The sequence below is a fragment of the Lathamus discolor genome, chromosome Z, assembly GCF_037157495.1.
Source record: "Lathamus discolor isolate bLatDis1 chromosome Z, bLatDis1.hap1, whole genome shotgun sequence".
NCBI classification, from domain to species: Eukaryota; Metazoa; Chordata; class Aves; order Psittaciformes; family Psittacidae; genus Lathamus; species Lathamus discolor.
This window is the reverse complement of record NC_088909.1, coordinates 63,175,303-63,198,421: the sequence shown is the minus strand read 5'-3', so window position 1 is coordinate 63,198,421 and position 23,119 is coordinate 63,175,303. Positions and strand designations below refer to the sequence as shown.

General features: G+C 41.6%; 1 protein-coding gene across 2 annotated transcripts; it reads right to left on the bottom strand.

Annotated features, from left to right (window-relative positions):
• Positions 1-938: 938 nt before the first annotated feature.
• Positions 939-15,933, bottom strand: LYRM7 (LYR motif containing 7). Of its 2 annotated transcripts, XM_065661730.1 has the most exons (5): positions 15,671-15,920; positions 12,635-12,707; positions 11,893-11,963; positions 8,537-8,618; positions 939-1,619 (listed from the first exon to the last, which is right to left on the bottom strand). In XM_065661730.1, exons 1-5 carry the CDS (start codon positions 15,686-15,688, stop codon positions 1,543-1,545), a joined length of 321 nt encoding a protein of 106 aa, XP_065517802.1. In that variant the 5' UTR covers positions 15,689-15,920; the 3' UTR covers positions 939-1,542. The 2 variants fall into 2 exon arrangements, with proteins under 2 accessions (XP_065517802.1, XP_065517803.1); XM_065661731.1 differs by lacking the exon at positions 8,537-8,618 and having other exon boundaries at positions 15,671-15,933.
• Positions 15,934-23,119: the final 7,186 nt, after the last annotated feature.

Genomic DNA, 23,119 nt, shown 5'->3' with positions numbered 1-23,119 from the left:
TACAGCTGTAACTCCCATGTATTTTCTCTCCCTTGCATACCTCTCTGTTGTGCTCCTTATAGGGAAGAAAAAAAGTCGATGTAAGCAGGCTGCAGAGGAAAATCAGCTGCAGAATACACCTTGTCCTTTGGAAAGTAAACATAAGAAGCCTAGAACAGCACATTCCCTGCAGACCAAGGCATCTGGGTGGCAAGAAACTGCAACAACTACATTTCATTGTATCTCCTATCATTTGCTTGCTGCCTTCTAACTACAACACACAGAGTATCAGTGCAACTGGAAGAGGGTTACTGACAACGTATTTGCTGCTGGCCTTGCATATGGCTCTGCCCACAGCAGCTACAGGCAGCTGTTTTAAAGAAGGGAGCTCTGATGGCACTGACATGCGGTGTGAGAAAAAGAGACAGGATACAGGCATTTAAGTTTCTTGTTTACCCAGTCAATGAAGCCATGTCACAACCCACAGAGATATGCAATATAGACATCTTGGAGGCTTATTAAAAAGAAACAGAATCACTGGAACTTGACACAGAGCTGAGAGGTATCACTGCACTACCTCACTCCTGTGTGAGGTATTTAGATCCTAGTATGGTGCCTGTTACTTATTTCACAGAGAAGATTCTATGGATCACTGCGGTTCCATCTGGTTCCAATTAAAATGAAAGTGATTGTTGCAAGAAATTCCACAAGAAGCAAGTAAGTGTCCATTAAAAAAACTGTAATTATAAGGGCTTAGTAAATAAATTTACTCTTCACAAGTCAGATCACTTGCAACTTATCAACAAGCCTCTTCTCTTTGGAAAAATACCTCAGGAAGTCACTCTATAATCACAGCTGTGGCTGGGTTTGTTTTGTTCTGCTGTCATCTAAGAACTCAGAACTCTACCACTCCTGCTCATTCAAAGGTATAGGGGAGAAGAAAAACACTACACATGCTCTCACAGCTGTAAAACCTAAATAATTTATTCAGATAAACCTTAAGAACTCTCTCAGGTGTCACGATATATTAGTGTACAATTCATGACAACTTTAGAAATCGTGCTTTCGGTGTGAAGCATAAATTTAATAGCAAGTGGCACAAGACGGTCTTTCATTACTTCAAAACAGTATATGATTGGCAATAAACTTATAAATAAATACTACCAGGATTAAGAACTGCATTTAACTTGTATTTAGTTTTGAAAAAAATAAAACCACCCAAGCCCCTTTAGATTGCTAAGAAACAATCTCTGGCAACTGTCATAATAAAAAACATTACTGGCTGAAGTAACACAATTCAGCAGTCCATTTTCATGGTAACTGTGCATCTTGAAGTTTAAGTCTTAGTATCCACTTCTGTGGAAGTATTAGTATCTTCCACAGAAGAAGTGTGTGATGATACCACAAAACACAACAAAAACAGTGACTTGGTTTCAGTTCCTGTTTTCCTGGTAACAATATTCAATTATTTTTTAAATTTAGCTTTAATACAGGTATCCATTATTGGTTTTCAGAGATGTCATTATAGGATATTAACCTTCTGGGGACAGGGATGTATTTTCCTCAGGATTCATGCTTTTTTGTTGGTTTATCAAAGTAAGGAGTGTTGTCTTGTAGCAGATCTTTCCTGGGTACGAGCACTGTAACAGAAAAATATCCCTCTAAGCATATAATCTTATGGAAAATACTATTTAAAATTTTAAAGTTGTTTTTATATTTACAAACAAAAATCAGGTTACTACAATGAGAATCTGAACTTCTTGAAATGTACCAAGCAGCATCATGGGATCTACCCAAGACAAAATTATACTGAGATTTCTACCTTCTGTTTGTCAGAATATTGTCTTCCCCTTTTTCTTTTTAGACCAATGAAAAATTTTTAATAGCATTAAGAAACCATAAAAAATGATATAGTGCTGCAGTAGCTTTTAGTGACAGAGGTAATGGCAGTTTTATCATGCCCAAGTCAGAATATATGTGCTCCAGCAGTTCCAGAAATGAATACTAAATTTGACTTAGCCCTCTCCCACAAAGTCCTGGAATCTGATCTGTAGTATTCACCTTGCCCTACCTGTTTTAAAGAACAATAGCAAAAGACAGTACCAAATGAACATTGTGGCCATTGTGTCGTCACACAGGTGTGGTGTGTTAACCTTTACCTAATTATATGCCATTTTAACCTCTTCCTGACTCTTAAGTTCTTGCCTTCTAGCTCTTCAGAAATCAGCACTCCCTTCCTCAGGAAGGGGGGGAGGTGTGTCATGTCTGATTTGCTCCAGCAGCAAAAACTAAAACACAAACACCTGAAATCCTAATGTTGTAATTTGACTGGGTCAGATGGCCGTGAAAGGTACAGTAAACCTGTAAAACTCTGTGTGTTTGTGCAGATGTGTTTGCAATGAATAACATTCTGATCAAAGTGCGCTGATATCCCATACCTTCTAAGAAATAAAACTGGTTTCTTTAAAGGCATGCTCCTTGCGCATCTGTGTACTAATACTGATGCATTTAGTAAGCTTCTAAGAGCTTTAAGTAAAATTTCAATTGCATTTCTTTTACATCTGAGTAAATTTATAACAAAACATGTTGACCTACACACCTAGAATAGGTACTGGAAACATAAATGCCAAAGAAAAACAAAACTGGATATAAAATATTGAAAAACAGAAGTCCAGACAAAGACTGAAATAAGAATTGAAATCTCTTCTTGCATCACTCTAATCTAAAATGAAAATGAAATTAATAGAACAGAGGTATATTACCAAGTAACTCACACTGAAACCTTTAAAAAAACAAAAGAACAGAATAATTATTTGACTAAGAAGCTCCGAATTGAAATTGTCTTCTCTTTAGTAAAAAAAAACTTCAGCTGATTTTTTTTGTCAAAGATTTTCCCCAACATGATTATACACTACTATGTCTCATATTCTTTTTAAAGAATATCATTGGCTTGTGCACTGCTTCTATGACACCACAGAATAATTTCATTTGATTAGGAAAAATGTTTGCCTTACTATGATTTGCTCTATCTAAGACAAGTCTTTGGCTTTTTATTTCTGGTTATTAGTTATTCTGGACATGCATAATTGAAAAAAAAGGGAAAAAACAGTGGTAGCTAAATTGTATATTGTCAGCTATAACAAAATGTAGAGTCAAAAGATTGACAGTAACTCACTTAAGGAGTGAGTCACAATAGCTTTCTGAAACACTTTACGTAGTTTCTTTTTCACCTGCTCCTTCATACAACATAGCAACTGATTCTTTCATCCCAAACCATTGCCCTCCCAAACCTAAAAGAAGCCTGAAGCAAGGACATCATACTAATTTAAATACAGCCCAAATGTAAGTATTATACACTTTTTTCAAAATAGGCCACTAGATTTTCTACTACAGAAAAAGTAAACCTTCACTTAAAAAGTTTCCAAACCAAACACGTAGCACGTAGCACCGGAGATGAAGAACAGTAACAAGTAAACATTCAGCTTAGGTTGCTTATTTTTCTTTGCCAACAAGCAGCAACTCAAGCAGCCACCTTAGTTTTGTACTTCTACTTTTATTTTTTTTTTTAATAAATCTGTCCCAAGCCTTTCATACAGTGAGGATACCATAAAAGCAATGATACCATAAAAGATGATACCATAAAAGCAATGACGGAGCTAACTGTAACTACTGGCACTTTAAAAGTTACCACAGAGTATTAAGGATCAAGAAGGTTGATTTTTGTTCTGCTAAAATTTCCTTAATCAAAGCTGTACTGAAATTGAATACCTAAGCAGACTCACATACCTACATATGCATTTCCTACAACAAACTTCCCAACAGAAACTGGCTCTTAGGTGCTAAAAAGTAAAGGAAAATTAGAATATCCACTTGATTATTTTCATTATATAAATGCACAAGACGTGTGGAAAGGACACAGCCAGGACAGCTGACTGCAGCTGACTGAAGGGATATTCCACACCATTTGACATCTTGCTCAGCGATAGAAGCTGGTATAAGAAAGATGGAGAGACATTTGCAGTGATGGCATTTGTCTTCCCAAGTCACCATTACACATGATGGAGCTCTGCTTTCCTGGAGATGGCTGAACAGTGCCCGCCCATGGAAAGAGTGAATGAATTCCTTGTTTTGCTCTGCTTGCCTGTGTGGCTTTTGCTTTACCTGTTAAACTGTTTTTATCCTAGCCCATGAGTTTTCTCACTTTCAGTCTCCCAATTCACTCTCCAGTCCTGGCTGTGCGGGACTTAGTTGCCAGCTGGGATTAAACCACGAAAACATTCAGCCATAGATTCAACTGGAAATTGAAATCCCACTTCCAACTTTTTTCCTCTTTTTAATCTTAAAACAACTTTTCTTTACAAACAAGAAAGGATGAAAACAGTAGGGTGAGATATTCAGCAAAATGGAGTAGCAGTGGAAAGCACACCTATTTATTTTTTATTTTCTAGATACATATACATAATATATTAATTTAGTTACATACACAGAATATTATTTATTTTTTAGGTACAACTTCACACAGTAAACTGACCATGCTATTAACTACAAACTGCTATTAAAATATAGTGACAACTATCTCAACTCCCTAAAATTCTGAATTTCTGGAATTTTTTAATGGCATACTCTGTGCTACCAGTGACATTAATAAGAGCCATACCAGAATTGCTTAGTTCTTAGTGCTGTCTAATCAAAGCTGGATTCTTAGGAAAGACGAAAACACTATACGAGGCTGCTCAAAGAGTAACACTTCAGAACAGTGTTATGTTACTAATCAATTTACCACGGTGGAAAGGTCTGTATATGCCTTCTGTAAGGAGATTCTCTTTTACTCTTTTACTACAGTATCAAGCTGAGCGTCAAATTTGATTTTCTGATTTTTTTCTATTTTTAATACCTTGCTCCTGGCCACAAAGATTTTTCATTGCCATGACCTTTAAGAATTATTTATTGTGTAAAATAAAATTGACTTTTTTTTTGCATTAGCTTTGGATGTAAATTTCAACTTCACTGAACGCTCTTTGCATTTTAATTATACCAGGATAAGTAAGAATCCATTCTATCCACTTTTTATACTGTTCATTCTTATTCTATGAACTTCTATCATGATGCTCTGGATTTATTTTTCCTAAGGATTCCTGATCCTTTAATTTGTGATTCACTATATTATCAAGACTAAATATTTCTCACTTCAATATAAATTCCAAACACACACAAACCAGACACCTCTCAAACTGTGATGGCTGTTTACAGAGCATTGTTTTACTCTTGCTGCAATAAGATCAATTGCAAAGTAAGAAGCAAAGCTAAGACCTATTCAAAATGGGTACAGAAAAAAAAAAAAAAAGATGGACAAAACACTGCAAAATGACATCCTCTGCATTTGTAAGTAGGTCAGATGCACCCTTGTACAGATGTGCTCCAGATTTTTTGCTGCTGGACATTTTCCTGGCCAGTACTACACTCTGGATGACCTCCTTCTTCCCCACAAACCTCTTTGCCACTCCTTCTCTTAGAAGTCTGTAAAATTAGGCAGAGGCAATTCTATCCTTTTTTGTTTATGGGTATTTAAAAGGAAACAACATTAAAGCTCTGCTACTGTCAAAACATACAATCAGCACTGCTCTACCCTTGTCTGCTGAGTCAAGTAATTTCATTGTAAAAGGATATCAGGCTGGTCAGAGAAGATCTCAGCTTTGTAAATCCTTTCTGACTACTCCCCGTTCCCATTCTGTTCTTAGAACATTTGGAAACAGCTTCCAGGTATGGCTTAACGACCTTCCCAGAGATCCAGGTGAGGCTGACCAGTTTCCTAGATCCTCCCTCTTGACTTTCTTGAAAAGAGGAGAGACATTTGCTTTCTTCCAGACCTCAGGCAACTCCCCTAATCACCATGATATTTCAAAGATGACTTGAGAGTGGCCTTGCACTGACATTGGCCAGCTGCCTTACCACCCACGGGTGCGTCACATCAGGTCCCATGAATTTGTCTGTGCCCTTTCTGTTCAAATATTCCTTGCCTTTTCCTCATCTACCAAAAGTAAGTCATTCTTGCTCTAGAAATTCCTAGTGGTCTCAGGCCCATAATTTCTGAAGGCAACTCTTTGCAGTAAAGGCTGAGGTAAAGGTAGAAGCACCTCAGACTCTTCTGTGTCCCTCGTTACCAGGTTCCCTGCCCTATTCAGCTATGGGCTCACATTTTCCCTCCTCTCCCTTTTGCTTCCAATATACCTATAGAAGTTGTTCTTGCTGTCATTCACCTTCCTTGCCGAGATCAGCTCTAGGTGGGCTCTGGCTGGGCTCCTAACCCCATCCCTACATACTGACATAAAGATAAATTAATATTTGAACACAAATTCATGTGACTTTTGCCAGGGAAGTTATGCCTCACAGTTCTTACTGGAGTTACTTGAACAGCTCTTGGGGGGCTGCCCAGGAACTGCCCAATGTGCTTGGATTCCCTAAGTCCCTCAGGGCATGCTTCTAAGAAAGCAACACCCTTACTGTCACAGAAAGTCTTGCAAGTCGACAAGCAGTGGTGGCCCTCAGGGATCAGTGTTTGGACTGGTCTTGTTTAACATCTTCATTGCTGACATGGACAGTGGGATTGAGTGAGACCTCAGCAAGTTTGCTGATGACACCAAGCTGTGTGGTTTGGTTGATATGCTGGAGGGAATAGTTAGGGTTGGAAAGGACCTCAAGATCATCTAGTTCCAACCCCCCTGCCATGGACAGGGACACCTCACACTAAACCATCCCACACAAGGCTACATCCAACCTGGCCTTGAACACCACCAGGGATGGAGCACTCACAACCTCCCAGGGCAACCCATTCCAGTGCCTCACCACCCTAACAGGAAAGAATTTCTTCCTTATATCCAATCTAAACTTCCCCTGTTTAAGTTTTAACCCGTTACCCCTTTTCCTGTCACTACAGTCCCTGACGAAGAGTCCCTCCCCAGCATCCCTATAGGCCCCCTTCAGATACTGGAAGGCTGCTATGAGGTCCCCACGCAGCCTTCTCTTCTCCAGGCTGAACAGCCCCTACTTCCTCAGCCTGTCTTCATACGGGAGGTGCTCCAGTCCCCTGATCATCCTCGTGGCCCTCCTCTGCACTTGTTCCAACAGTTCCATGTCCTTTTTATGTTGAGGACACCAGAACTGCACACAATACTCCAGGTGAGGTCTCACAAGAGCAGAGTAGAGGGGCAGGATCACCTCCTCCTACCTGCTGGTCACGCTCCTTTTGATGCAGCCCAGGATACGGCTGGCTTTCTGGGCTGCGAGCGCACTCTGAAGCCGGCTCATGTTCATTTTCTCATCCACCAGCACCCCCAAGTCCTTCTCTGCAGGGCCGCTCTGAATCTCTTCTTTGCCCAATCTGTAGCTGTGCCTGGGATTGCTCCGACCCAGGTGTAGGACCTTGCACTTGTCATGGTTGAACTTCATAAGGTTGGCATCAGCCCACCTCACAAGCATGTCAAGGTCCCTCTGGATGGCATCCCTTCCCTCCAGCATATCAACCGGACCACACAGCTTGGCGTCATCGGCAAACTTGCTGAGGGCGCACTCAATTGTAAATTCTTCGTGAAAGGTTCTTGGATGCAAGAAATTTGTATAGGTTGACAGAAGCAAGTTCATGAGAGAAACCCACTGAGGACAACTAGAACAGAAACCATCCCTAATGCATGAAGTGCTTCCATGTGTAAACAGCTGAAAGATGTCAAATTTCACTTGCTCTGTTCCTCTCTTCTGCTGTCATCTGCCTAGGATCACTGTGGAAGACTTGACACTGGTCTACCTAGATGAATCTTTAGTCTCGATCATAATGGCTGTTCTAAAGTTAACTGCTTTATAAAATCTAAAACTGAAACAGTCACAGACACCACTGAACAGAAGTGAAATGAAAACACTGTACACAGCTGAAGATTTTTTCTATCCTCTACCACACAGTTGTATGCTGAACTTATTGTTTCTCTTATGTTTGACTCTAAGATAAAGTAACTTCTAAATGAGGAACTGTAATTTCAGAATTTGAATTGTCAGAACAAGGTTTTGGAAAAGAACACTCAACCCTCAAAAAAAACCCCACACTGTTCTATGGACAGTGTACATACTGCACTGGCTAATTTTCCTCAAAAAGCTTCCACCTATTCGATACAGCAAGCACCTACAGATACTGTGGGCACTACATCTAGATATACACTGACTGCTTAGCCAGTACATGCATGCTGACCAGCTACATAACTGCCGTCACTCTTAATAGTTAAGCTGCCAAGTTAGAACTTCTTTCTCTCAATGACGGCGCTAAACATAGTCACTGCCTCTTTCCTAGCAGCTTCTGTATCAAAATATCTGTGTAGAAACTCTGTACCTTTGAAACCTCCACCTGTCCTAGGTAGAGATATTAGTCAACAGGCTTAAATTAATGGTTTGGGCAGAGAAATGACAGACAGACAGGCTTTTGCCCTCCTATCCCTTCACTTAGTTTTCAAGTTCTCTATTTATCTGCTGAACTACGACATTTTTAAACATCTTTTTAGCCCATAGCTTTACTCACCTATTCTGTTGGAATCCGTGTGAACAGCCTGAATAACAGAAGTTCGAAGAATCACTTCAACATCTGAAGCTATTTTTAGAAGCTAGTAAAAGGGAAAAACAAAACAACAAACAACACAGAGTAATTTAACTGATACGTAATTATTTATGAAAGTGTTTTCCATACTAGACAGCTATTCATACAACAAAGCCAGTCAATTATATTATTCAGTTAGTTATGCACTACCTATACACAGCTTTTACTTTGGGGATCCTAGAATAACTTATAGGTTGATATATAAGCTACCCTGACATACAGCACGAGAGGAAGAATGCTTCTGCTCTGTAACATACAGCAGTATAAATTCTATTTACCAAATTAAAACTGCAAATGAATAAGGTAGAATGCAAGTACCAAAGAAAGTAACTAGTTTCCAGTGATCAAAGACATTAGTGAATGCCTCTGTAACACCTGACCACCCCTAGTGAAAGGGCAATATGCTTCTATTAACATTCCAGCTCTTGAAATAAGGAAACAAAAATAAGGGCAAATACAAGCAAAACATGACAGGAATTAAGAATACTGGGTTTTGCAGAGAAGTAGCATGGGAACAAGACATTACCTAAAGATTAGCAGTGGCATTATTATTTGGCAAAAGACCCAAAGTTGTTTCCCTCATTAAGAAGATAAGCAGTAGCATCCTTGAGAGGTTTTTTTTGAATAATTAAGAGAAGTCTAATATTTGTTTGCATGATGCCTGTGTCAGTAAAAACTGAAATTACACAAGTGAGACATTTTGGGAGACATGCTTACACTAGGAAGTGGCATGTATCAACAGAAATGGATCTTTGCAAAGGTTAGAGCTCACAACTGGACACCTAAACTGAATTTCTCCTCTCCACCTACCCATTTTAAGAGTTTGGACTAGATAGCCTCCAGTTCCCCCTACTGAATGTCCGTCAGCAGCTAGGCTGTATGCTCTTGATTTTCCCCCCTCAGCAAGTTTGCTGATGACACAAAACTGGGAGGAGTGGCTGACACACCAGAGGACTGTGCTGCCATTCAGCGAGACCTGGACAGGCTGGAGAGTTGGGCGGGGAGAAACTTGATGAAATTTAACAAGGGCAAGTGTAGAGTCTTGCATCTGGGGAAGAACAACCCCATGTACCAGTACAGGTTGGGGGTTGACCTGCTGGAAAGTAGCGAAGGGGAAAGGGACCTGGGGGTCCTGGTGGATAGGAGGATGACCATGAGCCAGCAATGTGCTCTTGCGGCCAAGAAGGCAAATGGCATCTTAGGGTGCATTAGAAAGGGAGTGGTTAGTAGGTCAAGAGAGGTTCTCCTCCCCCTCTACTCAGCCTTGGTGAGGCCGCATCTGGAATATTGCGTCCAGTTCTGGGCCCCTCTGTTCAAGAAGGACAGGGAATTGCTTGAAGGAGTCCAGCGCAGAGCCACAAAGATGATTAAGGGAGTGGAACATCTCCCTTATGAGGAGAGGCTGAGGGAGATGGGTCTCTTTAGCTTGGAGAAGAGGAGACTGAGGGGTGACCTCATCAATGTTTACAAATATGTAAAGGGTAGGTGTCAGGATGATGGAGCTAGGCTTTTTTCAGTGATATCCAGTGATAGGACAAGGGGCAATGGGTGTAAACTGGAACATAGGAAGTTCCACGTTAACATCAGGAAGAACTTCTTTACTGTAAGAGTGACAGAGCACTGGAACAGGTTGCCCAGGGGGGTTGTGGAGTCTCCTACACTGGAGATATTCAAGGCCCGCCTGGACAAGTTCCTGTGTGATGTACTGTAGGTTACCCTGCTCTTGCAGGGGGGTTGGACTAGATGATCTTTTGAGGTCCCTTCCAACCCTTGGGATTCTGTGATTCTGTGATTCTGTGAATGCCAGGAAGTAACTTCAGAGGTGCACTCCTGATCTGAATTAAACTGCTGCAGTAGAATCAGCTGCTACATCTCACATTCAAATAATACTGCAGACCAGTTACTGCCACCTCCTTAGGTCTACATACCTATTTGACGTCATATTAGACAGTGCAGTTTTCTGTTCTGGCAAAGGAATGCATATTTGGTTGGTCAACATCCATTTCTTAGCTGCTGACCAAAGCAGAATACTAATATCCCTTTTTTTATCCAAGCAAGTACCCAAATTCTCACAAGTCTAGTATATTATTCGATTTTGTTCTTCTGCATCAGAGTCTATGTATATGTAAAGCTTCTATGATGTTCTAGAATTCTGTAGCTGTGATGGAAGTTTAGAAGTTCTTCCACTTGCACATTTAATCAAGTTACCAGTTAACTCATATTAAAAAGTTAAAAATGTGTATTTTGTTGGTTGCCATTCCTAACAAATATAGATCTAAAATCTACAGCAAGCATTTTTCCTGTAGACATGTAACAAAAACAACATACAATTTAACAGATCAGACACTGAAAACACAAACACAGAAGTATCACTATAGGGGCCTGATGAGAAGCAGAAATGCTACAAAGTGCTAACTAAATGCTCAGAACTATTTATGTTACTGTCCAGTGGCTGGTATGAGGCAAAAGTTTAGATTTACTTTGGCGACGGACAGATGGAGGCACTTTCTTCCAACTAGTGCCCAATGACAATGTAAATAGAGTCTATTAAAAGGCTGAAAGACTAAATTATTCACTGTGAATGGATGTTAAGGACTAGAATTATCTAAAATACAGAAGTTTCAATTCAGGTGTCAGTAAGTTTCAGAAAAATGACTCAATAAAAAGTGCTAAGACCATAATGGAGCAAAGGGAACTTTCATAGTGAGTTAACAGAGCGTTCTACTCCTTCTAATGCACCGTGAGGAAAAAGCAACAAAAAAGCCCAATAGCTCTCTACTACAATAATCACGATCATTTGGTTGGTTTTTTTTTGCTTCCCATGAAAGATGCTGGCGCATTTGTGATCAGGACTCAAAATAATTTCTCATGTCTGTCAGTAACTAAGCAGATTATTAAATTCCTCTCTATCTTCCTGTGCTTCCCTATACAACAAAGACTAGTAAACTTAAGTGACCTTAAGTGGCTCAGTTAGATATTATGAGCAAAGTATACAAAATAGTCATGTGAAAATAGGAACATAAAACTTTTTTTTCCTTAATTATAAGCATACTGAAATACCAGAAGACACTTTCTCATTCTGTGCTTGTGTACGTACAAAATTCTGTAACATACTATTAATATAAATGGAGGTATCAATAAATTTCTGAACAAAGATCCATGTAAAAGCCTTTTTGAACTTACCTGGCTCTCACAATGCCTCAAGAAGTACTTACAATGGTTTAGAGATCATGTAAGTATTCTTAAGCAAAGTGGAAAAAACCAACGAAACCAAGAAGTACCTCATTTATCTTCTCTTCAGATGTCTCATCTTGGTGATTTTTGAATTCTTCATTTATCTTTTGTCTTGCAGCTAAATAAAGTAACAAACAAACAAAAAAGTGTGAACAAAAACTGTATCTTGTCTTAGTCACTCTGCCTCAGAGCTCTTAATCCTAAATCCTTTATAGCACTTTCTGGGTGCACGCTGCCTGAAGTATTTTAAAATAACTTTCCCATGGAATTCAGGTGATGTTATGTTTTAGTTGACTGGTATAGGAATAAAATATGATTACCTATCTAGCATTCTAAGCTTTAAAAACAGGAGACACCACTAAAAGCTGGTTTATTAAAAAAGCAGTATTTATCCCCTGAGGAGCAACCATACAGAAAGAGAATCAACTCAAATGCTTAGTACAATTAAGCATGCTTTGGCTGTACTCAAGAGAGGAAAGTGAAAAAAAAAGACAAACAGAAAAAACCCAGGTAAAATAAAAGGCCCAGGAAGATCACCAAGTTTCCAAAAAAAGAAATGTTTTCCTTATGAAATGTGGCTTGAGTGCTTGAATCCAGTTACTGTTTTTTTTGTTTAAAATTAAAGGGTATCTAGGTATGGACACACAAGTTTTCCCAATGATTAATTATAAAATATGAAAGGTATAACTTAAAGGAAGATTATGGTAAGAATTCTTTTCCTGTGAATTCAGAGAAGAAAGTTCCATAGAAAGATAGGTAAATGTGCACCACACGAAAAAGGTATCTCACCTTCAAGGGCTCTGGTATCATTTTTAAAAACTTCTTGCCGGGTTCTGTGTAATGATTTAAAAAGTTTCAACACCTGTCAATACAACATCAACAGAATTAGCTTGTTTCCTAGCAGGATTCTTAGTTAAAATGAGCATGTTGCAATTAGGGTGGTCTGGTTGTCCACAGAATCACAGAATGGTTTGGGCTGGAAGGATCCTTAAAGATCATCTAGTTCCAACCAATCTTTCATGTTCTTCCATTTAGTACAGAATTAGATATGGAATTGGTATCTAAGATATTACTCCTCAATCTATGATTAAATAACTTGCATCCAAAGCGGACATGAGGAAGTATCCTAGACAGTTCTAGATGTTTCAAATTAAGCTAAGATGCTAGAGTATTAGCACCACACTCCTAAATAATCACTTGGCATTACACGAATATTATCCTGCAAATATGTTGATGCAAACATATTTATTGCACCAATATCAAATAAACCCAACAGAAATAGGAGTAACTGTAAATGTCAAATCATCTGATTACAAAATATAGAAACACAAATGCCTGAACTATTTTCACACTTACGAGCCAACATGAGAGAAGTAAATTTCAAAAGGCTCTAAAACCCATCTTTATACAGACTTTTTATGTCTCTGTATAACACCTGGGCATAATCTTCCACAGGTAATGTGGCAAAACCAAAACAAAGTGAAGTCCCTAAATATAAACTGCCAGATCAGCAAATAAAAACTTCAGTAAAACCAAACACTAACAAAAAAAAAAAAAAAAAAAAAAAAAAAAAAAATTAGGATTTACAATGTAAGAATGACACACATCAGTATTTACATAAAGCAAAACCCCCAAGAATCACAGTTCACAGTTTTGGATGTTTATTTGTCAGACTCTAATGAATTACAGAAAACCTCGAGTCCTTAACAGACTATTTTTGGAGTTCGCCAGAGATTGACAAGAATCTCTAACAAGCACCATAAAAAATAAAAAATTATTGATAATAAGGTACCTTTTGAAGTGTGTTTTGGCGTATCTAGAAAGCACAATTCCAAGTATTTCATGATAACCTTAAATTGTTTTCTCAGAATTAATATGCCAAAAATTCCTTAGAAGGATGCAGAGGAAACACAGGGCTGTAACTGAGAAATGCCCACCTTCTGTGTCAGCATGCTCTCTGTCAGCTGGAAATACAAACAAGACTGTCCTCTAAAAGGCCAGTAACAACATCCTGGCAGGGCCCTGAAAAAGTGCGGCCTCTGCTCTAAATCTGGCAATGACAGAAACAGCAAGCGGCCCTGAAAGCTATTTCTCCCAACAGATGTCAACACATTTTTCAGGTTTTCAAGCTAAGTTCCCACCCTCTGCTCAGCTGGCCACTTGGCCACATCTTGAAATAATTCATCCAGAAGTGTGCACACACAGAAAGTGAGCTTTTAGGAAGAAGATGAAGGCACGAGAATAGGAAACTTTCCAGTTCAGTACTGCTTCTTTAACATAATGCTACCACAGCTTTAGTCTCAGTAAGGGATAACTTACAAATATGAACAACCTCCAGCCTTGCTTCACCACATGGATTAGACCATGTCATAATATCTACTATAATTTATGATTTAGCATCGTGTTCAGTATAAGCTACTGCATTACAGATCTTTCAGCGCATTCTCAATTGCGTTAAGGGTCTTGTGAATGTTCAAGTGAAAAACTTTTGCCACTTCTAGAAGAATTAGTATGTAACTTGACAAGCAGTTAAATGAAGCTGAGGAGAGACATATGGAAGAGAACACAGACTCTGCTACCTCCTTTTCAGCTTGTGTCCTTGATAATTAGCAAATGAAGAGAATCGCGCTACGTTCTACTACAGCATTCCCTAAGTGGATGAATCTGTAGCAAGTAAACCAACAGAAATAAAAGTCAGCAAACAGTTTTCGTATTCTGTATATATATTTTAAGAGATTTGACTAAAGTATTTGGACAGGATTTCCAATGCTGAATATTTTTGCCATCTTTGTGAACAGTAAAGTTAGCAGCACAAATGGTTTTGAGTGCATGGTGAAATGTTAAAAAGTGGTTTATGGTTATTCTAAACTCTGGTCAACAATTTTCAGGCATCTTCCACTGCTATTTGCCTGTTTCTGCAAACCCCTCATATAAAGTTCTTCACCATACCAACCACAGAGATACACACATAAGATGACTTTGAAGTAATATGTCCTTATGTACTAATAGTTTGAGATCTAGAGTCACCTAACGAAACACAGAACTTCCCTAATACCTCAGTGTATTAGTCCTCCCAATACTAGGCTTAAGAACACGTCTGAAACAGGGACTCAAGTGCCCCCAGAAGTACTCTATACTGTGAAGCTGAAAGGTTCAAATAATTCTTATCTGCTTGTCTTCATTCTCCCTTCACAATTCATTCTCCTGACATATTTTAACCTCTACTTGATTGCCATCTCTCGTTTCCTTTTTCTACATCATCCTTTGCATACAAATCCCTTCTTTTTATTACCTAGTTCTATGCCTTTCTTGCCGGGAAGCCTCTGCTTTTTGAGGCTATAAATGCTAGGGGAAAACTTCCTACCCTCCGGTGACATATTCTCTATGTATGTAACCTGTGTGTAGCCACCATTTGCAGCCGAAGGCCGCAGATTTGCGGGCAACACCGCACGCCTCCCCGTGGCAGCGGGCACCACCAGCAGCTCCAGGCAGCCCACGACAGACAAACCGGTGGGGCCTGCTCTTGAGGGCAGGACCCAAGACTCTCCAGGGCACGACTGACCTCGGCCTCACGCAGAGAGCCGGACAAACGGGCAAGTACAAGGTCGGGCCCGCGAGTGCTTCAGGAGACAACGGAGGAAAGGAGAGGAGCGAGCAGCCTGTACCACCACACCGGAGCAGGCCCTCCTCGTCCTTTTCCCGTTGGCCCCGCGTCCTTCGTGGCGATCCCCGAGTACCGGGAGCAGCGGACAAGATGGGGCACTGACAGCAGTGAACGGTCACTCCCGGACGAATACCCTGGCCGCGCATGCGCGCCGCGCTCACCTGCCGCCTGCTCGCCATGGCGACTGCCGTCCTGTTCCGGTCCGGGCCAGCCGGGGAGAGGTGGGAGCGGAAGTGACGACCGAAGATGTGGTGCGTCCGCAGGGTGGCGGGTGGCGCTGGTTACCGCCGTGCTCCGGGCCGGTGCTGCAGCCCGTGCTGCGGGGGCGCTGCCGCTGGTCTCCGGAGGGGTCCCAGGACTTGCCCGCAGGCACCTTTTCCGGTGTGGGCTGCCGGCAGAAGGTGTTACACCTGCTTCCTCCGAGGGAGAATCTCCGTTTCAAACCAGAAGGCTGCAGTGTGTGCCAGCACGTGGTTTGACACTTCGTGTTATTTCCCAGAAGCGCTTGGTTGCACTTAAACTCTTAATTCCCACCTGCCCTCCTATACCCCCCTACCTCTTTTGTCTTTAATGGTGGTACTGATGCGAGGGGTTAACCGATGCAAGGGACTTAGGGTTAAGGAATGATTTATTAGGGGCTGCAGCTGCTTGCTAAACAATGTATACTGCTTGCTTCACACTTACTGTGCTTTCTAAAGCAGGATGGGAGGATGCAAGGCTATTGATAACAGGAAGGAACCGTAACTCGGTTCCTGCTCTCTGGACCCCTAAACCAGCTGAAACCAGCTTTGCGGTTTGGGCGGTGAGCAAACAACCAGGGAGCACACGCTACGACTAAAGGTGAAAAGTTCAGGCCCGAGGAAGAGGCGTTTACTTCATCTTGAGACCCTTGCCCATGACCACCAGGAGGCACTGCGCAAGCGCCAAGGACCTTTTAGCTCATTATAATATGAAGCAGGGGTAGGACATGAATATGTACAGCTGTATTGTGTAACCTAATGCATATGTAGTATTTACATATACTACATATATGTAATATATACATATAGAGGATAAATATAGAGAAGAACAATGCTGGAGTGCACATGCCTTTGGAGGAGCAATCCCCCATGCGCCTCAGTGCTGAATAAAGCAAAGCTGCTTTACAACTTCATCGAGCTGTGGAGTCAATCCATGTATCAATTTGGCGAGCCAGACAGGAGACATCTGTTCGGCTGTTGGATTAGCTGAGGGGTGGACATCCTAGGTGCTCCAGGCCGCTTGCCTGGAGGAGCTCTGCTTCTTGTTGGCTCACTGTGGGGGCAGACAACAACCCGTGCCGGCTGCAGGAAAATGGTATGCCTGTAATGTAGGGAGCCTGTTAGTCGTACACTTGGCTGGGGCTGCTTATAAGTTGCGCAGAGATGTCTGGTGCACAGTTTTGTCCCTGTACTGGGAAAGGCAGGGCTTGCAAGCAACAGGCTGGGGGCTCGCCGACCAATAGGGTGGCTGCTAGTGATCCTGAGAGTGGATTGGGTGAGTCTGGAGTCTCTGCTGCATCCCAGGTTTAGGAGCCAGGACGGACCTTCTAATGATTTTATAAGAAGCAGGAGAAGGGTAAGCAGAACCACTGTATCTTGGTGTATGTGTGAGTGATCTGGTCGTGGTGGTTGATATTTGTCTTGTGTTTATGTCTATTACTTAGTGTTAATAGAATTGAAACAGTGTTTAAGCCGTGGGGAAAGCGTAAGCTTTCTATTCCCAGGTGGCTCTATCAGAGGAGCATAGCGCTGGATGGCTTTAATGGTAGTCATGCTATCTTAACGGCCAAACGAATCCAGGGAATTCCTTGTTTTGTGTGTGGTAACATTACCACGATAGGCCCCTGGCATTACGTTTGTATATTGTGGCAGTGTCAACTTTGCAAACAGCGATATTATAGCTCTTCTGTGCAACAGTGGATTAAATACTGTGATTATTCTATCAGGAAACACTGGCGGGAGACTGGTGTTTATCCTGATAGAATGTTTTCAGGTTCTCCAGATATAAGTGGGTTTACGTGTGGAAAGGCTTATGTAGTTCCCGAGACCTGGTTAGTGCATACAGGGGAGTGGGAAAGGATTATAAGAAAGTGCGAAGAAAGGTTTGGGTGGAAACGAGATAGGAGGAGAAGACAGAAACAAGTAGAACAGTGGCTAAACAAGGAAACAAAAGAAGTCGTTGCTCCATTCCCCAATGGTTATATAAGAGAAGTATAACTCCCAAGTTTTTTCAACCTTAACATTGATACTTGGACCTCACATTCGGGTGTAGGGAACTCTAGTTTGACATACAGGTGTATTATTGCTCCGGAGCAGTGGGGCCTTTTATGGATTTTAGGACAGTGTAAATTTTGTCTATCCCAAAATTATTATTTGTTAGTAGAAAGGCTGATCAGCAGAACACAGAGATATTATTTCTCTACTAAGCTATCAGAAAATACCCACCTAGCCTGCAGAAATATTATAAAATTCATGTGCAAACATTGTGTTTTCAAGAATAAAGAAGGATATTGGGAGGATATTATAGGATTTTGTGAGAAATTGTTCAAAATGGGGGCTGGAGGAGTAAGGACATTTCGAAAAAGAGCCCGCTAGGCTGCATTTTGGTGCATTGGAGGGAAATTGCAGGAACTAGGGGAACAGAGAATAAGAGAACTTTGATTAAATATTGTAATCAATGGTGGCCATTATATAAGTTGGAGGATGGGGTGAAATGGCCACTTAATGGAACATTGGATTATAATACTATCTTACAATTAACGTTATTTTTAAGGAGGGAGGGAAAATGGGATGAGGTATCTTATGCGGATATGTTCTTTACCCTCTGGAATCATCCTGAATGGCAGAGGGACTGTGGAATGGTACCACCCCAAGACCCTATGGTGTTAGCATTAGAAAGAGAAAACAAGATAACTAAAGAAGAGCAAGGTAAACTTAGGCGGTGCTGTTTGGCATGTAGTATTGGTCAAAGATGTGCTAAACAAGATAAAATCCATCAGGATGTGGACCAGGAATTAGTAGATGTGTTTAAGCCTTCCCCAAGGAAATGGGAGGAAGATGCAGATTTGGAAGGTACCCTAACTCCCCCAGGCAGCCCAATTTCCTCTCAAACCAGACAAAAACAGATATTGCAAGCCCCCCTCCGAGAGGCAGTAGGCCCCAAGGGACTACGATACTGATCAAGGTACCTTTTTCCATGCCAGATTTAGAAGCATGGAAAAAGGTAGCGAAAGATTATCACAATAACCCAGTAAGTGTTACAAAACACTTACAGTTTATCGTAAAACAACTTAATCCTGATTGGAGTGACATGCAATTATTGTTGGAAGCAATGACTGAAACTGAGAAACAACTAATATTAAAAACAGCAGGGGAATTGGCTGAAAACTGTCATAAAGCGAGACAAGAGGATGTAAAAGAATTCTTCCCACTCCAAGATCCAAAATGGGATCCAAATTGATCAGCAGAATTGGCAAAATTGCAGGCTTACCAGGAATGGATTGTAAAGGGGATAGAAAGAGCCATTTCAAAACCAATCAATTGGTCAGCGTTATATGCCGTCAAACAGGGCCCTTCCGAGTCACCATCAGAGTTCCTGGGTTGATTGAGGGACGCGATGCGCTGTAACACACCGCTGGATCCTAGGTCAGAGGTGGGAATACAACAGTTAGTATCTTTATTCCTAGGGCAATCAACAGAAGATATTAGGCAAAAACTCCAAAAATTATGACCAACCAAAGGAAGAAATTTAGAAATTTTACTAGATGAAGCATGGCGAGTGTTTAGCAATTGGGAAGAAAGCTATAAGCAAGGGATGTGGAGATTAGTAGCAGTAGTGGAGGAAGAGAAAGGAGGAAGACGAAGGCAGGGACTGCCACTACCCAAAACAGGACCACGGCTGGGCAGAGACCAATGTGCGCTGTGTAAGTAATATGGACATTGGAAGAATGAGTGCCCAGAAAATAAGCTAAGTCGCTGCCCAACTAGAACGATTCAGGGAAGGGTGATCACACATATGAAGGAAGAATGACAGGGACCAGGGGAGTCTTTCCTAGCAGACCCACTGCTTATAATAAAGCTGGGGATACGGGGAAGGAGGTGGAATTTTTGGTTGATACAGGAGCGACATACTCAGGTTTAAACAAAGCCTTGATGCCTTTAGAAAAAGATTACATTATGGTAAAAGGGGCAACTGGCCAAAATGAAAAGGCTTACTTTTGTAAACCATTAAAATATCAATTGGGAAAACACTGGGGCATCCATAAGTTTTTGTGCATGCCTAACTCCCCAAAAGCTCTTTTGGGAAGAGATTTTTTAGAACACCTGGGAGCGACTATTACTTTCAAAGGAGGCGAGATCACTTTAGAAGTAAATGACCAACAGTATATAGAGATGTTAAGCTTAGTTTTAGTCACTAATCACGTCGAGGAAGAAGTTAGGAAAGATGTACTGGATCAGGTATTCCCAGGAGTAAGGGCCACAAATGTACCTGGAAAAGCCAAAAATGCACCCCTGATACAGATTAAGCTCAAGGAGGGAAAACAGCCGGTCAGGATCAATCAATACCTCCGTAAAAAGGAAGATAGGGAAAGAATTTGCCCAGTAACTGAAAACTTCTTACAGCTAGGGCTGCTAAAAGGTGCCAGTCTGATTTTTACACTCCTGTTTTACCTGTTCGTAAACCTGATGGGTCATACCCGGTGGTACAGGACTTACGGGCTGTTAACAAAATAACTGAGGATCTTTACCCTGTAGTGGCAAATCCATACACTTTGCTAACATGCTTAACACCAGAGCTAACTTGGTTTACCGTTCTAGATTTGAAGGATGCTTTCTTTTGCCTCCCTCTCCACAAAGCCAGCCAGAAAATCTTTGCATTTAAATGGGAAAGCTCTGAGAGTGGGCACAAAACCCAGCTCACGTGGACGGTGCTGCCTCAGGGATTTAAGAACAGTCCCACCCTGTTTGGAGAACAACTTTCAAAAGACTTAGAGTCCTGGGAGGCTCCACCGGAAGAAAGGAAGTTACTGCAGTACGTAGATGACATCCTAATAGCTACCCAGACAGAAGAGGCCTGTGTGGCCTGGACTGTAAGCCTGTTAAACTTTCTGGGACTCCAGGGGTACGGGGTATCTAAAAAAAGGCTCAGGTGGTGAAACAGAAAGTGATTTACCTGGGCTATGAGATTAGCACTGGATAACGGACTTTGGGGCAAGATCATTAAGAAGCAATATGTCAGACCTCAAAACCCCAGACAATAAAGGAACTGCGGACCTTTCTGGGTATGACGGAATGGTGTAGGTTGTGGATTTACAGCTATGGATTGCTTGTAAAGCCTCTGTCTGCACTCATTGCCAATGGAAACAGAGACCTCCAGCGGACAAAGGAGGCCACACAGGCCTTCAACCCGCTAAAGAATGCTCTCATGTCAGCTCCAGCTCTAGGACTTCCAGACGTGAGTAAACCATTCTTTCTGTTTTCCCATGAAAAACAGGGCATTGCCCTGGGAATACTAGCACAGGACTTGGGTCCGTATCGACGAGCAGTTGCTTATTTTTCTAAGCAGTTAGACACAGCGGCCAAAGGATGGCCTGGCTGCCTCAAAGCCATCACAGCAGTCGTGCTAAATGTCCAAGAAGCACACAAATTCACCTTGGGCCAGAAGATGACTGTGCTAGTGTCCCATCCAGTGTCCGCAGTGCTGGAAGTGAAAGGCGGGCACTGGCTTTCCCCACAAAGGTCTGAAATACCAAGCCATCATGGTGGAACAAGATGATGTAGAGATAGTGGTAACTAACATTGTCAACCCAGCTTCTTTCCTCAGCGGAAACGAAGGAGAACCGGTACACCACAATTGCCTGGAGACTGTTGAGGCCACATATTCCAGTCATCGGGATCTGAAAGATGCCCCTTTAGATGACGCAGAAACCTGGTTTACTGATGGGAGCAGCTATGTCGTCAGTGGAAAACGACATGCTGGACATGCAGTTACCACCTGCAGAGAGGTAACAGAATCTGGACCTTTGCCAATAAACACCTCCGCACAAAAGGCAGAGCTGATTGGTCTGACTAGAGCCTTAGAAGTAGCGAAAGGAGAGAATATAAACATCTATACAGACTCAAGATATGCATCTGGGGTTGTACATGTGCATGGAGCCGTTTGGAAAGAAAGAGGACTATTGAACTCGCAAGGGAAAAACATCAAACATGCACAAGAAATAGTGCGACTGGTGGAAGCAGTCCAACTGCCTGAGAAGGTAGCAGTTTTGCACATCAAGGCACACCAGAAGGTGAGCTCAGAATTGGAAGAAGGAAATGAACTGGCGGATAGAGAGGCAAAAGAAGTGGCAAAAGGTGAGATAACAATTGAGGAGTCTTAATTCCTGACGGGAAAATTTTCCTGGAAGGTAAGCCAAATTACAACAAAGAAGACCAAAAACTAATCACAGATCAAAAAGGAACATTTAATGAGGAGGGGTGGGCTAGTACAGCACAGGGAAGAATAATTGTCCCTTCCTCTCTGCTATGGTCACTAATAAGGAATGAGCATCAAAAAACACACTGGGGGGTAGATGCCTTACATAAATATCTGATAAGCAAAATTATGGTTAGAAATTTGTATGCTACTATCCAACAAGTAACCCACCAATGTGATCTCTGCCTCCAAAGAAATTCAAAAAATAATCCCAAACCCAAAATAGGCCAGATTGGGAGGGGTAATGGAGCAGGACAACAGTGGCAGATTGACTTTACAGAACCTCCAAGACAAGGGGGGTATAGATACTTGTTAGTATTAACAGAGAGGCTGAGGGAGCTGGGTCTCTTTAGCTTGGAGAAGAGGAGACTGAGGGGTGACCTCATCAATGTTTACAAATATGTGAAGGGTAGGTGTCAGGATGATGGAGCTAGGCTTTTTTCAGTGATATCCAGTGATAGGACAAGGGGCAATGGGTGTAAACTGGAACATAGGAAGTTCCACGTTAACATCAGGAAGAACTTCTTTACTGTAAGAGTGACAGATCACTGGAACAGGTTGCCCAGGGGGGTTGTGGAGTCTCCTACACTGGAGATATTCAAGGCCCGCCTGGACAAGTTCCTGTGTGATGTACTGTAGGTTACCCTGCTCTTGCAGGGGGGTTGGACTAGATGATCTTTTGAGGTCCCTTCCAACCCTTGGGATTCTGTGATTCTGTGATTCTGTGATTTCAGGTTGGCCAGAAGCCTTTCCAACTAGGACTGCAAAGGCTTGATAAGTAACAAAAGTATTGTTACAAGAAATAATACCATGCTTCGGGATTCCAGCCACCATGTCTTCGGACAGGGGACCACACTTTGTTTCAAAGGTGGTACAACCAATTAGTAAACATTTAGGCATCGACTGGCAACTTCATGCCCCCTACCACCCACAATCAAGTGGTCAAGTGGAGAAAATAAACCATTAAATTAAGCAGCAAATTGTAAAACTAGGCCAAGAAGCTAATTTACCTTGGCCCCAGGCACTCCCACTTGCCTTACTGAGAATAAGGACCAAACCCAGAGCAAGGGAAGGATTAAGTCCCTTTTATATGGTATGGAGTGCAAAAAGGAGCA